Source organism: Pan paniscus, chromosome 2 (assembly GCF_029289425.2).
Source record: "Pan paniscus chromosome 2, NHGRI_mPanPan1-v2.0_pri, whole genome shotgun sequence".
In the NCBI taxonomy this organism is placed as follows: Eukaryota; Metazoa; Chordata; class Mammalia; order Primates; family Hominidae; genus Pan; species Pan paniscus.
The window spans coordinates 111643634-111658953 of record NC_085926.1 but is presented as its reverse complement, the minus strand read 5'-3'; the positions used below and the strand labels follow the sequence as shown (position 1 = coordinate 111658953).

Genomic DNA, 15320 nt, shown 5'->3' with positions numbered 1-15320 from the left:
TTAGCTGGTGTTTATGGCCCAGGTCTTTTTGTGATGCCGTCAGATAGATAAATGATCCATGTTTAGTAACCATTTGAGGTACTCCACAGAAGGGATGTAAGACAGAATGATGAGTAGACTTTTCTAATGAAGGCTCTTTTGATTTCAAAGCACAGAGGCTGAGACAATCAAGTTACCTTAGGAAAAAGGGAAATTGTTGAAAAATAGAAGTTGCGTGGGACTCAGAAAAAGCTGACCAGACAGGCCAGGGGTTAGGGGTGGGATCTAAGGCAGCCTAAATCTGTGTTTGTTATTTCTGTCATGATCGTTATTTCTCTGGTTCTTTTTCTGTGCGTCTGCTCTATCCTCTTTTTTTCTCTCAGTGGCTTCTTCCATATGCTCACTGTGCATGTATCTAGTAGCCAAAGCAATGGCCTTGGACTCAGGCCCTCCTAGGTTTGAGTCTCAGCTTCATTTACTCAGTCAGTACCCTTTGGTCAGTTACTTAGCCTCTCCCAGTCCCAGTTTCCCTATGTTAAAATGAGGATAATCATAGTATCTACCTGGCTGAATTTAGGCAAATTATATAACTGCTCTGGGCCTGTTTCTCACATCTAAAAGTGGTGATAATAAAATATAAATTGCCATCTCATGGTTCTTATGAGGATTAAAAGAGATAATACAAGAACTTAGATTAAAGCCTAGCACAGAGTAATTGCTTGATAAATGTTAGCTGTTATAGTTGTCGTTGTTATTAAATGAAACAAGGAATGAAATGTGCCAGGTAGTAAAGGTGCAATAAGTGAGAACCATGATTATTATTTGGTCCATAATGATTGTTCTTTAATTTCTACTGTCCGTGAACACTGGTATCTTTCTTTTGTCTCTTAGTTTTAAACTAAGAAAAATGATCTGCTAGTTTCAGCTCGTCTTTGTTGGAATGGAACTTTTCATTTCAGGCTCCCTCACAGGGTGTTAGCCTGGAGAATAGGATGCTTTGGAAAAGGAATGAGAATACTCTCCACTGTTTCAAGACAGACGGGGATGTGTGGGGTCACAGAGCATATACCAGCAGCTAAGCCTGCCCCATTAGTGGTACTCATAGGTGAAGCTATCTACCTTAGAAAGGAGGGCTGTGACAATGCCCTCACTGCTCAGTAGCATACCTGCATTGTCCCTACCAAGCAAAGTGCAGGTTCCATTGTCGATGCTTTCTTTGGTGCACTTTGGTGCCACTTTGCTTCTTATGTGTTCTATTCCTTTTTGTCTCAATTGTTTCAAAGGATAAAATAGAAACTAAAGCCATTTATAAAAGAGACTGTCGGCTGGGCATGGTGGCTCATGCCTGTAATCCCAGCACTTTGGGAGGCCAAGGCGGGCAGATCACTTGAGGTCAGGAGTTCAAGACCAGCCTGGCCAACATGGCGAAACCCTGAATCTACTAAAAATATGAAAATTAGCTGGGAGTGTTGGTGCGCACCTGTAATCTCAGCTACTCGGGAGGCTGAGGCAGGAGAATTGCTTGAACCTGGGAGGTGGAGGTTGCAGTGAGCCGAGATTGCACCACTGCACTCCGGCCTGGGTCACAGAGCAAGACTCTGTCTCAAAAGAATAAAATAAAAAATAAAGAGACTGCCTGTTACTATCACAGGTAATGGTGGCTGCTGCAGCATTTAAATGGCATATTGATATTCAATGTTATCTTCCTAGCATGTTGCCATGATATCAGTATGTCTTCCCTTACTTCACCTATGTAGCTGCCCTACTGGAAATTTTTGAATTGGGAATTTTGAGGTTTCTACATTATGAGTAATTTTTCAGTTGACCTTTAAAAATTTATACTTTTTAAAGGAGGGCATAGGGATTTAAGATATCATTCTAAAAAGAAAAAAGAAGTTGTATTAGAAAAGAGCTGAAGAGTCTCGGTTGAAGTACTTAGAATGCTAGAATTAGAATTCAGTAGTTTAGTATACAGTTCTTTGTCAAGTTATTGTAAATACTGACATTCTCAGGTATTTATAAATTTTTGCTTTTAATATTATAGCTGAAGAAATAAAAAAGCTACGGAAACAACTGGAAGAAATCCAAAAAGAAAATGGCCGATATATTGAATTACTGAAAGCTAATGACATATGCTTATATGATGACCCCACAATTCACTGGAAAGGAAATCTTAAAAACTCAAAGGTCTCTGTTGTTATTCCTAGTGACCAGGTTCAAAAAAATATTATTGTTTATTCCAACGGGAATCAGCCTGGTGGAAACAGCCAGGGAACAGCTGTTCAGGGGATAACTTTTAATGTTAGTCATAATTTACAAAAGCAGACCGCCAATGTGGTGCCAGTACAGAGGACTTGCAATCTTGTGACTCCTGTATCTATTTCTGGAGTTTACCCTTCTGAAAACAAGCCATGGCATCAGACCACAGTTCCTGCATTGGCTACCAACCAGCCTGTTCCTCTTTGTCTTCCTGCTGCCATTTCTGCTCAGAGTATTCTCGAGCTTCCCACATCTGAAAGCGAATCAAATGTGCTTGGTGCCACTAGTGGCTCACTGATTGCTGTTTCAATTGAATCTGAGCCTCACCAACATCATTCTTTGCACACATGTCTAAATGATCAAAATTCTTCTGAAAATAAGAATGGACAAGAGAACCCCAAAGTATTGAAGAAAATGACCCCTTGTGTTACAAACATCCCCCACAGCTCCTCAGCAACTGCCACTAAAGTGCACCATGGAAACAAGTCCTGCATGAGCATACAGGACTTCAGAGGTGATTTTCAAAACACTTTTGTTGTTTCAGTTACCACCACAGTCTGCTCGCAGCCTCCCAGAACTGCAGGTGATTCTTCTCCAATGAGCATTAGTAAGAGTGCAGACTTGACAAGTACAGCTACAGTGGTGGCATCATCTGCCCCTGGAGTAGGGAAGGCCACCATTCCTATAAGCACTCTTTCGGGAAACCCTTTGGACAATGGTTGGACTCTTTCTTGTTCTTTGCCTTCTTCAAGTGTTAGTACTTCAGATTTGAAAAACATTAATAGCCTTACACGAATTTCTTCAGCTGGAAACACACAGACAACGTGGACTACTTTGCAACTGGCAGGAAACACTATTCAGCCCTTAAGCCAGACACCATCTTCTGCTGTGACTCCAGTATTAAATGAGTCTGGTACTAGCCCCACCACAAGCAACCACAGTAGACATGTGGCTACAGACATCAACTTGAATAATTCCTTTCCAGCAGATGGGCAGCCAGTTGAGCAAGTAGTTGTAACATTGCCTTCTTGTCCATCTTTACCTATGCAGCCACTAATTGCCCAGCCACAAGTTAAATCTCAGCCTCCCAAAAATATCCTTCCACTGAATTCAGCAATGCAAGTGATTCAGATGGCTCAGCCAGTTGGGTCAGCTGTTAATGCAGCTCCAACTAATCAAAATGTTATAATTCTTCAGCCACCTAGCACCACCCCATGCCCAACAGTGATGAGGGCAGAAGTTCCCAACCAAACAGTAGGTCAACAGATAGTAATCATACAGGCTGCTAATCAGAATCCTTTGCCACTCCTCCCTGCTCCACCTCCTGGTTCTGTTCGACTCCCCATCAATGGAGCCAATACTGTAATAGGGTCTAATAATTCAGTGCAAAATGTTCCAACACCACAGACTTTTGGAGGAAAGCATCTTGTCCACATATTACCAAGACCTTCATCTTTATCAGCGTCTAACTCAACACAAACTTTTTCTGTTACCATGTCAAACCAACAGCCTCAAACCATTTCTTTAAATGGACAGCTCTTTGCTTTGCAGCCTGTGATGTCTTCATCAGGAACTACAAATCAAACCCCTATGCAAATTATTCAACCCACCACCAGCGAAGATCCAAATACCAATGTTGCCCTGAATACATTTGGTGCTTTGGCCAGCCTCAATCAAAGCATATCACAGATGGCTGGGCAAAGCTGTGTACAATTGTCTATTAGCCAGCCTGCCAATTCTCAAACTGCTGCAAATAGTCAAACCACTACAGCTAACTGTGTTTCATTAACAACAACTGCAGCACCTCCTGTGACAACAGATAGTTCAGCCACACTAGCTAGTACTTATAATCTAGTGAGTACTTCCTCAATGAACACTGTTGCTTGTTTGCCTAACATGAAACCTAAAAGGTTAAATAAGAAGCCAGGTGGCAGGAAACACTTAGCAGCAAACAAGTCAGCGTGTCCCCTGAATTCAGTCAGAGATGTGAGCAAGTTAGACTGCCCCAACACTGAAGGCTCAGCAGAGCCACCCTGTAATGATGGACTGCTAGAAAGCTTCCCTGCTGTGTTACCATCTGTCTCTGTGTCCCAGGCAAATAGTGTGAGTGTTTCTGCTTCACATTCTTTGGGTGTTCTAAGCTCTGAATCATTAATACCTGAGTCTGTATCGAAATCTAAGTCAGCAGAAAAGTCCAGCCCACCCTCCCAAGAATCTGTAACAAGTGAACATTTTGCAATGGTCGCAGCAAAATCCAAAGATTCTACCCCTAATCTACAACAAGAGACATCTCAGGATAAACCACCAAGTAGTTTAGCATTATCAGATGCTGCCAAACCCTGCGCTTCAGCCAATGTATTGATTCCATCTCCAAGTGATCCTCACATTTTGGTTTCTCAGGTTCCTGGTTTGTCATCTACAACAAGCACTACAAGTACTGACTGTGTTTCTGAGGTAGAAATCATTGCTGAACCTTGCAGAGTTGAGCAAGATTCATCAGATACAATGCAAACCACAGGTCTCTTAAAGGGGCAAGGTTTAACTACATTGCTATCTGATCTTGCTAAAAAAAAAAACCCTCAGAAATCATCTCTTTCTCATCAGATGGATCATCCTGACTTTTCTTCAGAAAATCCTAAAATAGTTGATTCAAGTGTGAATTTACATCCTAAACAGGAGCTATTACTGATGAACAACGATGATAGAGATCCTCCACAGCATCATTCCTGCCTCCCTGATCAAGAGGTTATTAATGGTTCTTTGATCACCGGTAGACAGGCCGACTCTCCCATGTCAACCAGCTCTGGCAGTAGTCGTAGTTTCTCAGTTGCATCCATGCTTCCTGAAACAACAAGAGAAGATGTGACCAGCAATGCAACAACTAATACATGTGACAGCTGTACCTTTGTAGAGCAAACTGATATAGTAGCTCTTGCAGCAAGAGCTATTTTTGACCAGGAGAACCTTGAGAAGGGAAGAGTTGGCCTCCAGGCTGATATAAGGGAAGTTGCTTCAAAGCCTTCTGAAGCATCATTGTTAGAGGGAGACCCACCCTTCAAATCACAGATACCTAAAGAGAGTGGCACAGGACAGGCAGAAGCAACACCAAATGAATTTAATTCTCAGGGTTCAATTGAAGCAACTATGGAGAGGCCCCTTGAGAAACCAAGTTGTTCTCTAGGAATTAAAACATCAAATGCATCTTTACAGGATTCAACTTCCCAGCCACCAAGCATCACCAGTTTAAGTGTGAATAATCTTATCCATCAGAGCAGCATCAGCCATCCTCTGGCCAGCTGTGCGGGTTTATCCCCAACTTCAGAGCAAACAACTGTGCCTGCAACGGTTAATCTGACCGTTTCATCTAGCTCCTATGGCAGTCAACCTCCTGGACCATCTCTGATGACTGAATATTCCCAAGAACAGCTAAATACTATGACTAGTACCATACCAAATTCACAGATTCAAGAGCCACTCTTAAAGCCAAGCCATGAAAGCCGTAAGGATTCTGCTAAGCGTGCTGTCCAGGATGACCTTTTACTGTCTTCAGCTAAACGTCAAAAGCACTGTCAGCCAGCCCCCCTCAGGCTTGAAAGTATGTCCCTGATGAGCAGAACTCCAGACACCATTTCTGACCAAACTCAAATGATGGTCAGTCAGATCCCTCCTAATTCTTCAAACTCAGTTGTGCCTGTTAGCAACCCAGCTCATGGAGATGGCCTTACACGATTATTTCCACCTAGTAACAACTTTGTGACTCCTGCATTGAGGCAAACTGAAGTTCAGTGTGGTTCTCAGCCTTCAGTTGCTGAACAGCAGCAAACCCAGGCAAGTCAGCATCTACAGGCCCTGCAGCAGCATGTTCCAGCTCAAGGTGTATCTCACCTTCATAGTAACCATCTCTACATAAAGCAGCAGCAGCAGCAGCAGCAGCAGCAACAACAACAACAAGCAGGGCAGTTAAGAGAGAGGCATCACTTATATCAAATGCAGCATCATGTACCTCATGCAGAGAGCTCTGTCCACTCTCAGCCCCATAATGTCCACCAACAGAGGACTCTGCAACAGGAAGTTCAGATGCAGAAAAAGAGGAATCTTGTTCAGGGCACCCAGACCTCTCAGCTTTCCTTACAACCAAAGCACCATGGAACTGACCAATCCCGATCCAAGAGTGGCCAGCCACATCCCCACCATCAGCAGATGCAGCAACAAATGCAGCAACACTTTGGAAGCTCCCAGACAGAGAAGAGCTGTGAAAACCCTTCAACTAGTCGGAACCATCATAACCATCCCCAGAACCATCTCAGTCAAGATATTATGCACCAACAGCAGGATGTTGGAAGCAGACAGCAAGGTTCAGGGGTTTCATCTGAACATGTGTCTGGCCATAATCCAATGCAGAGGCTTTTGACATCAAGAGGCTTAGAGCAGCAAATGGTGTCCCAACCAAGTATTGTGACTAGATCTTCAGACATGACCTGTACTCCACACAGGCCAGAGAGAAATAGAGTTTCAAGTTATTCTGCTGAGGCACTCATTGGAAAGACATCTTCTAATTCAGAGCAGAGAATGGGGATATCAATTCAGGGTTCCAGAGTTTCAGATCAGCTTGAAATGAGAAGCTATCTTGATGTTCCCAGAAATAAGAGTTTGGCTATTCATAATATGCAGGGTCGTGTGGACCATACTGTAGCCTCAGATATCCGCCTTTCTGATTGTCAGACGTTTAAACCAAGTGGAGCTAGTCAACAGCCCCAGAGTAATTTTGAAGTACAATCTTCAAGAAACAATGAAATAGGTAACCCTGTATCATCATTGCGGAGTATGCAGTCCCAGGCTTTTCGAATTAGTCAAAACACTGGCCCCCCACCAATTGACCGTCAAAAGAGATTACCTTACCCACCAGTTCAGAGCATCCCAACAGGAAATGGTATTCCATCAAGGGACAGTGAAAATACTTGTCACCAAAGTTTCATGCAGAGCTTACTTGCCCCTCACCTCAGTGATCAGGTCATTGGGAGCCAGAGGTCACTCTCAGAACATCAGAGGAATACACAGTGTGGTCCATCCTCTGCAATTGAATATAATTGTCCCCCAACTCATGAAAATGTCCATATTAGAAGAGAGAGTGAGAGTCAGAATAGGGAAAGTTGTGACATGTCGTTAGGTGCAATTAACACCAGGAACAGCACCTTGAATATTCCTTTTTCAAGTTCCTCTTCCTCAGGAGATATTCAAGGTCGAAACACAAGCCCCAATGTTTCTGTACAGAAATCCAATCCCATGAGGATTACTGAGAGTCATGCCACCAAGGGCCACATGAACCCTCCAGTCACAACCAACATGCATGGGGTTGCAAGGCCAGCGTTGCCACATCCATCTGTGTCTCATGGAAATGGCGATCAAGGCCCTGCTGTACGTCAAGCTAATTCTTCAGTTCCCCAGAGATCAAGGCATCCCCTGCAAGACAGCAGTGGTTCCAAAATTCGTCAGCCTGAAAGGAATCGTTCTGGAAACCAAAGGCAAAGTACTGTCTTTGATCCAAGTCTTCCCCATCTTCCTCTCTCTACTGGTGGCAGTATGATTCTTGGACGTCAACAACCTGCCACAGAGAAGAGAGGAAGTATTGTTCGTTTCATGCCTGATAGCCCACAAGTACCTAATGATAATTCAGGTCCTGACCAGCATACACTATCACAAAATTTTGGTTTTTCTTTTATTCCTGAGGGTGGCATGAATCCACCAATAAATGCTAATGCTTCTTTCATTCCACAGGTTACTCAGCCTAGTGCCACTCGAACTCCAGCCCTCATCCCGGTAGATCCGCAAAATACTCTGCCCTCCTTCTATCCTCCATACTCTCCTGCTCATCCTACACTGTCCAATGATATTTCAATCCCCTATTTTCCTAATCAGATGTTCTCAAATCCTAGCACAGAGAAGGTAAACAGTGGAAGTTTAAATAACCGATTTGGATCAATTTTATCTCCTCCCAGACCTGTTGGGTTTGCTCAGCCAAGTTTTCCTCTTCTCCCAGATATGCCACCAATGCACATGACCAACTCTCACTTATCCAATTTTAATATGACATCTTTGTTTCCAGAAATAGCTACAGCGCTTCCTGATGGCTCAGCAATGTCACCTTTGCTTACAATAGCAAATTCCTCTGCCTCTGACTCTTCCAAGCAGTCCTCAAACAGACCTGCCCATAACATAAGCCATATTCTAGGTCATGATTGCAGTTCAGCTGTTTAAATGCTGATAAACGAAATGTAAAGGTAATGAGTGAGATTACAAATGTATTTGTGCGTGCATGCGCACAGACATGTACATGAAGAGAAGGATTGTGTGTGTGTGTCTGTATAATCAGTTTTCAGTTATCTTCTGAATGTAGGGAAGCCATGTCAGATGCAGATACTGGGTTGTCAGAAAACAAGTTATCTTTCGTTTTCAACTGCATGGTGTACTTTTTTATTTTCCAAGTAGATTTACATTTCCAAGTTGATATTTCCTAAATACTAATTAGCTGGAAATTGGGGGAGATCATCTTGTCATGTACTGGGTAGTAGGAGGGAGCCTAGACTTTAAACTTGATTGTTGATAACTTATGGAATATGTAGGTAAGTTGCTACTGAAAAATATAGGCAGCTTGATAAAACACAGTGGCTCATAATCAAGTGCTGGCTCATGTCAGCATCTAGAACAGCTTCTTACCTATGACAGATGTTGAACTGATGTTGAGTTTAATGTCCGTAGTTAAAGTCAAGCAGTTAGCAAATAAATAAAAGCAATCAGCCTTTATTCTCAAAGTTTGGTTTAGATACAGGCTTCTTTCTAAATTATAACAATCCATAAATTATCTGAATTTTATGTCTTGTTCTTCAAATTAGGGAGCTGTGTTATCCTTTAATGTGCCAAGATTATTTAAAGCAAAGGTCTTCCTTAGACAATTATTTAGCCTTAAATATAGAAAGCTAAAAAGTTAAGTACATACATATTCTCCATTTTGTGCTTGCATTTTGCATCAGGTCATAAGGGTAAAAGCAGTTAGTTGTATTGTGGAGTTTTGCATGGGTGCAGTTAACAATGGATGTTTCATCAACTGAGTTTAATTTAGTATTCTCTCTTCATTCTATTTATTTGGTCTTGAAATAAATTCTTTTGCATTCATTTAAATATTAGGATTGATCAGGAAATAGTGTTTGTAATCTACACGTTTATTTGAGCCTTACTTTAAAAATATTTCTGAACAGAGATTTAAGCTCTGTCAGTATTTTCATTTACTGATAGTATTTATATTTTAAATATGGCATTGTATATTTCATTATTATCCTTCATAACAGAATTATAATGAGAATATGAATTTGTTATTTTTCTTGTTGGTAGATGTGAAATGGTGCTTCAAAAAATACATAGTCTTTCTGTATGTCTCTGTGTGTGTAAGTATGTGTGTGTGTGTGTACACATATTTTAAAGTATGAATTGGTCCTTTAAAAACAGGCCTGCCATCTGAAAATGGGAAATTGAGACCTGAGACCTGCTAAAGCATAGAAGAACTTGATATAGGTAGGGTTTTTTTTTTTTTTTTTTTTTTTAATAGATGGAGTCTGGCTCTGTTGCCCAGGCTGGAGTGCAGTGGCGCGATCTCAGCTCACTGCAAGCTCCACCTCCCGGGTTCAAGTGATTCTCCTGCCCCAGCCTCCTGTGTAGCTGGGACTACAGGCACGTGCCACCACACCTGGCTAATTTTTGGTACTTTTAGTAGAGACGGGGTTTCACCGTGTTAGCCAGGATGGTCTTGATCTCCTGATCTCGTGATCCACCCGCCTCGGCCTCCCAAAGTGCCAGGATTACAGGCATGAGCCACCGTGCTTGGCCTAGGTACAGGTTTTTAAAAGCCCCACAGAAGTTTATAATACATTTAAAAACCCATATTAAAATTTGAAAACTTAAAAAAAAACTAAGAAAACAATGGCATATATTCCTTTTCTTAAACCCGTGAAGTCCATTACTTTTTGTTCTTGTTATATTCTGCCAAAAATGGGATGGGGTGGGAGAGATGCATAGAAATTGTTTTATCTGCCTTGTTAACAAAGTGAACTCAAGGACCAGCTTTTCTTTTCTTTCTTCTTTTCTTTTTTTTTGAGACTCTGTCACCCAGGCTGGAGTGTCGTTAGGTGCAACTAACACCAGGAACAGCACCTTGAATATTCCTTTTTCAAGTTCCTCTTCCTCAGGAGATATTCAAGGTCACTTTGTCACCCAGGCTGGAGTCTACAATGGCAGGATCTTGGCTCACTGCAGCCTCTGCCTCCTGGGTTCAAGCAAATTCTTGAGCCTCAGCCTCCCGAGTAGCTGGGATTACAGGTCTGTGCCACTACACCTGGCTAATTTTTATATTTTTAGTAGAGACAGGGTTTCACCATCTTGGCCAGGCTGGTCTTGAACTCCTGACATCAGGTGATCCACCCACCTCGGCCTCCCAAAGTGCTGGAATTACAGGCATGAGCCACCCCTCCCAGGCCCCCTCCCTTTTTTTTAATCCTAAAAAGCTTCCTAAGGGTTGGTCAGAGCAGTTAACTCCAGTGAATACCTCTTCTAAAGACTCAGCAAAAGGGTCATTTGTGCCTCTTTAACTGTTCTTACCAAACTGTCCTGTCTTTTTCTGCTGCCAACTAAGCAGCTTCCTAGGGACAAAAAAATATACAATATTTTTTTTTCTTGCTTACAAAGCAAGAACAACCTGTATTTTCTTTCTTCAAAATGGTCTTGGGGAAGAATAGGAGAGCTTCATGAATAAGTTACTCAAGACAACAGATAAACACAGTAGTCAAAACTTTTTATTGAGGAAAAATGTGGCATTTATGACTTGCTTTTTAATTCTCTTAACTGAATTTTAAGCTGCAACGTTCAAATTTTTCTTTGTACTTGAAAGGTCCAGTGTGCCAATTTCAAGAAGGACAGTTTTCCATGTGTTTGGCTATTCATTTCCCTCTCTCCCTCTCTCATCTGTCTGTCTCTCACTGCCTCTGTCTCTGTCTCTCATACACACACACACACACACACACACACTCTCTCTCTCTCTCTCTCTCTCTCTCTCTACAGTGGCTGTTAAGTTCTGAAGGACTGGGGACTGCTAGACATAATTGAAAGTAAGGTAACAGGCTAAGGAGAAGCTCAGTTTGAACATTGCAACGTAAAGGCCTCAAAGCCTGTGACTTTCAAGTATTTCTGTTGCATTAATTGTATTTTCCTGCTTAGCTGTGTTCAGACATAGTATTTGCATTTCTTGGAGCTTTCATTCCAACAGTCTAACATTTTGATCTTGAAAGAGTCTCAATAAGCCTTATTTGACCATCTGAGGAAAAATGTGACCATCTGTGAATAATTGGCTCCTGCTTACGTGTAGCTCTCATTACTTTACAGATGTATGCATGTGTATGTAAGACTTCAGTTCATACATGGCTTAATTCTGAAAGTGTTCAGACCATAGTACCCTTATTTGATTTAAAAGCATGAATATATGAGATTTACTAGCAGTATTAAGTATTTGATAATTAGAGCTACGTGATTTTTGGGAAGAAATTTTTTATATGGTATGTAGTGTTAATTTGGATATAATTTTTGGTAAAGGGATGGCAGAAAACATAGTCAATTTTGGTTATAATAAACGTAACCTTATTCTTGGCCTGCTCCATGTGAAATAGGGCTCAGGGAAGCTGGTCATCTCCTTAGCGGGATGATTACTCCTTTGCCTTGAAACATTTATTGGGCCCACCATGTATGGATCAGCGTGTGGTAGTAAGTCATACTCCCAAATCAGTGATTCCCAAATCTTGGCTTTGGGAACCAGTATGCCTCGTATTCTCTTAAAGAGCAACAAGAATTTCTTGAAACAAAATTAGTTCAGAATTGATTTAAATTTTTTAACTTCTGGAAATACACGAAGTTATGTCTGAGTCATGAGTGACAGTCATTGATTAAATCATTTCTCTGTCTCTTTTTTAGCATTATTGATCACAGAATCAGTTATAAAAAGTGGTTGATTCCTTTCAACATTTAACAATAACTTCTAATGAAGGGTAAAATTCCAGATTCTCTTCATGCGTAAACATTTAATGTGTCAATCATAGATGAAAGGAATCTAGTTTGATGTTGTTTCTTTCTTTCTTTTTTTTGGAAAATACAAGTTGCTCTGGGATGGCTTATATGTTGTTTTATACCGGTTCAGGAAATTTATTTTTGTTTTTATTGTAAGACCTTTTGGGGTACCAGAGATGGCACCTTTTTTCTAGGTAAGGTGTAGGAATTCCTCAATGGTCTTGCTTCGTAAAATTTAACATATCAGAACTGGGGAAAGAGAAAGGAGGGGGTTATTTTTTTGCAGCATTTTCCAGTCACATATCAGGGTTATACTGAACTGCAACAAAGATCAACTTTTAAAAATTAGCCTTCTTAAAATACAAAATGATTTAAGTATTTTAAAGATAATTTATTTGCCTTGCTCTTGCCTTCTAACATTAGCTATTTCATGGAGAGGCTAAAACTTATACTCCAAAAAATGTGGAAGCACATTTTAATGGGAGTAAAATTAAAAAATTTTGAGAAAGGGTAAAATCTTATGAATATGCATCTTCTTAGCTTTATCTTCCCTTTGATAGGTAGGCACTTATGCTCTTCCATCTGCTCCATGTCAAATAGGGCTCAGGGAAGCCGGTCATTTCCTTAGCGAGATGATTACTCCTTTGCCTTGAAACATTTATTGGGCCCACCATGTATGGATCAGCGTGTGGTAGTGAGTCATACTCCCAAATCAGTGATTCCCAAGTCTTGGCTTTGGGAACCAGTATGCCTCGTATTCTCTTAAAAAGCAACAATAATTTCTTGAAACAAAATTAGTTCAGAATTGATTTAAAATATTTCAATGTGCCATATAGCTCTGTCCCTTGGTTTGGTTGGCCTTGTTTTTTCCTGTGAAGAATGAAAGGGCAAAGGTGATACCAAAATGAAACAGCTTTGGAGTGATATCTTTAGGAGCCTGGAAGCCATTTTTGTAATTTTGTTGTCTATATAAATGCTACCTTTGCCTGGAGGTAGTGCGCCTGTGGCTGTGTACATCCAGAGGGCAACAGTAATAGCCAACAACCAGACAAACTAGTGAAGTTAATCTGTGAGTGATTTTATGATACTTATATGCAAATTAAAGGCAGAAGTTAGTTTCTTCTCAAGATGCCTTTTTGGCTGAACATTACCATTTTTCTTTCCCCAGGGTTTGAAAGAAAAGGGCCTTTTTTGGATTTAACTATATTCTGTCTGCATTCTATTCTTCATGTGTAGGTTTCTACTAGAACCTGTGGAGGGGGGACACCAAATTTAGATTGAGTCAGTCCATGCTGATAAGAAGCGTGAGGACCTTGTTGGACACAGAGCTTCTAGATCTTTCCACCTGTAGCCTCTACCCTGTTCCTGCACTTTACCTGAAACTGTGCCTCTGGTCTTTAGACCAGCTGTTGGAACATATCACTCACCCACTCCTCTGTTATAGCAAAGGGCCAGCTGGGATGGTACATGCTGTGTAATCAGACACCTTCTCGACAAGTACAGCTGATGTTTCTCACTGTTGCCTTACCATTCTCTGAGCCATCTTTGATGTTGATTTATAAAAAAAAACAAAAAACAAAAAAAAAACTTAGTAGCAAAACTCCTGTTAAACTCAGAGCTTGTATGTGGTGGTCATTCAACATCCTTATTTCTAGATTTACACAAACTGTACCAACTGTAATCTGTTTCTGGCACGCGTGTGTGGTCAGATGCTTCATAAACATGAGCCAACTTGGGTTGTAAACATTGGACATAATATACAAATTGGGGAATTTTGGATGACTGCATAATCCTGTCATTAGAGATTTCATAAGACAGAAGATAACTGTTTATTTGTAATTTAACACATTTTTAGAAAAGATGATCTTTAATTTCTTTCCCTCAGTTGTGTATACAGCTATACACCATACTAACACCATACTATGTCATAGGAACTTAAAGTTAGATGTATCTAAATCCCTTCACTTTTCTAAGACTTCTCTGTTCTCCCACCCCTGAAGTCTTCAAATCATTTTTCATCTGTGAAGTCACTGAGGTACTGGGCTTGACTATAGTGGTAACAGTTAAGGGGAGTTGAACTATTGATCTTCCAAGAAGAAAGGGACCAGATAGTGTTAAGATGCTGCAGTTGTGTTACTGTGAAGAAAAGATTCGCTTCCACTTTCAGCAGGCTATATAAATATATATACATATATATATATATATTTTCACTTTGGTAAAAAAAAGTTGAAAAATCTGAGGAGAACATAATTACCTTCACAAATTATTTATAGATACACTGGGTGAGAAGCTTACTGTAGGGCAGTCACCCAAAAAAAACTAATTTTAGTGCTTTCAATAGTGTAATATTTGTATCTATTACCATGGCAGCAGTGTCTGCTGCACACTGTGTCCTATTACTGTAAATCTCCTGGTTTATAATTCTTATGGAAACTAATTTGTTTTGTAATGGAATCCAGAGCAGATATGTATAATATGATCAGGATTGTCCTACAGTTGTAAATAAGAATAGGTCCTGTTTATTTTGACATCTTTTTACAAATGCATTGTATTAGGGTGTGAATATTCTGAACCATCCTCTTGTTTAAAGTTTGGAAATTTTTATTGTTAAATGTAACATTTTAATGGTTGTAATAATTATTTGTATAGATATGAATATAGTATTTTATTTAAGAAAATAAACTTTGCATTTTTGCATTGTAAATTCTGTCTTCCCTGATCATTGCATGTGCCACTTCAAACCTGCATTAAAGTGGCTTGTCTTGCACTGAAGTATTCTATTCAAGTAATCTTTAAATTTTGCTATAACATCTGAAAATAATGCCATGACATATTTGCTATAGGGATTGTGTTCCTGATCAACCAGCAGACCTCAAATCATAATTATGACCAGAACTATCTTGTTAGAACAAACTGTATACCTCTATACTCATAAAAAGTAAAATTAGAATTTCAGATCTGGAAGAGTATTTCAAGATGAT

The 15320-nt window shown here is 40.4% G+C and overlaps 1 protein-coding gene across 5 annotated transcripts in view; it reads left to right on the top strand.

Annotated features, from left to right (window-relative positions):
- USF3 (upstream transcription factor family member 3) overlaps window positions 1–15320 on the top strand; it is a 79516-nt gene that overhangs the window by 33385 nt on the left and 30811 nt on the right. For 4 of the 5 annotated variants that reach the window (XM_063602511.1, XM_034957102.3, XM_063602510.1 and 1 more), the window contains one exon: window positions 2024–15043. In XM_063602511.1, coding sequence (XP_063458581.1) covers window positions 2024–8493 — 6470 coding nt within the window. In that variant the 3' untranslated portion in view covers window positions 8494–15043. Of the gene's footprint in view, window positions 1–2023; window positions 15044–15320 lie in introns of those variants that run through there. The other variant, XR_004670662.3, reaches the window with a different exon arrangement.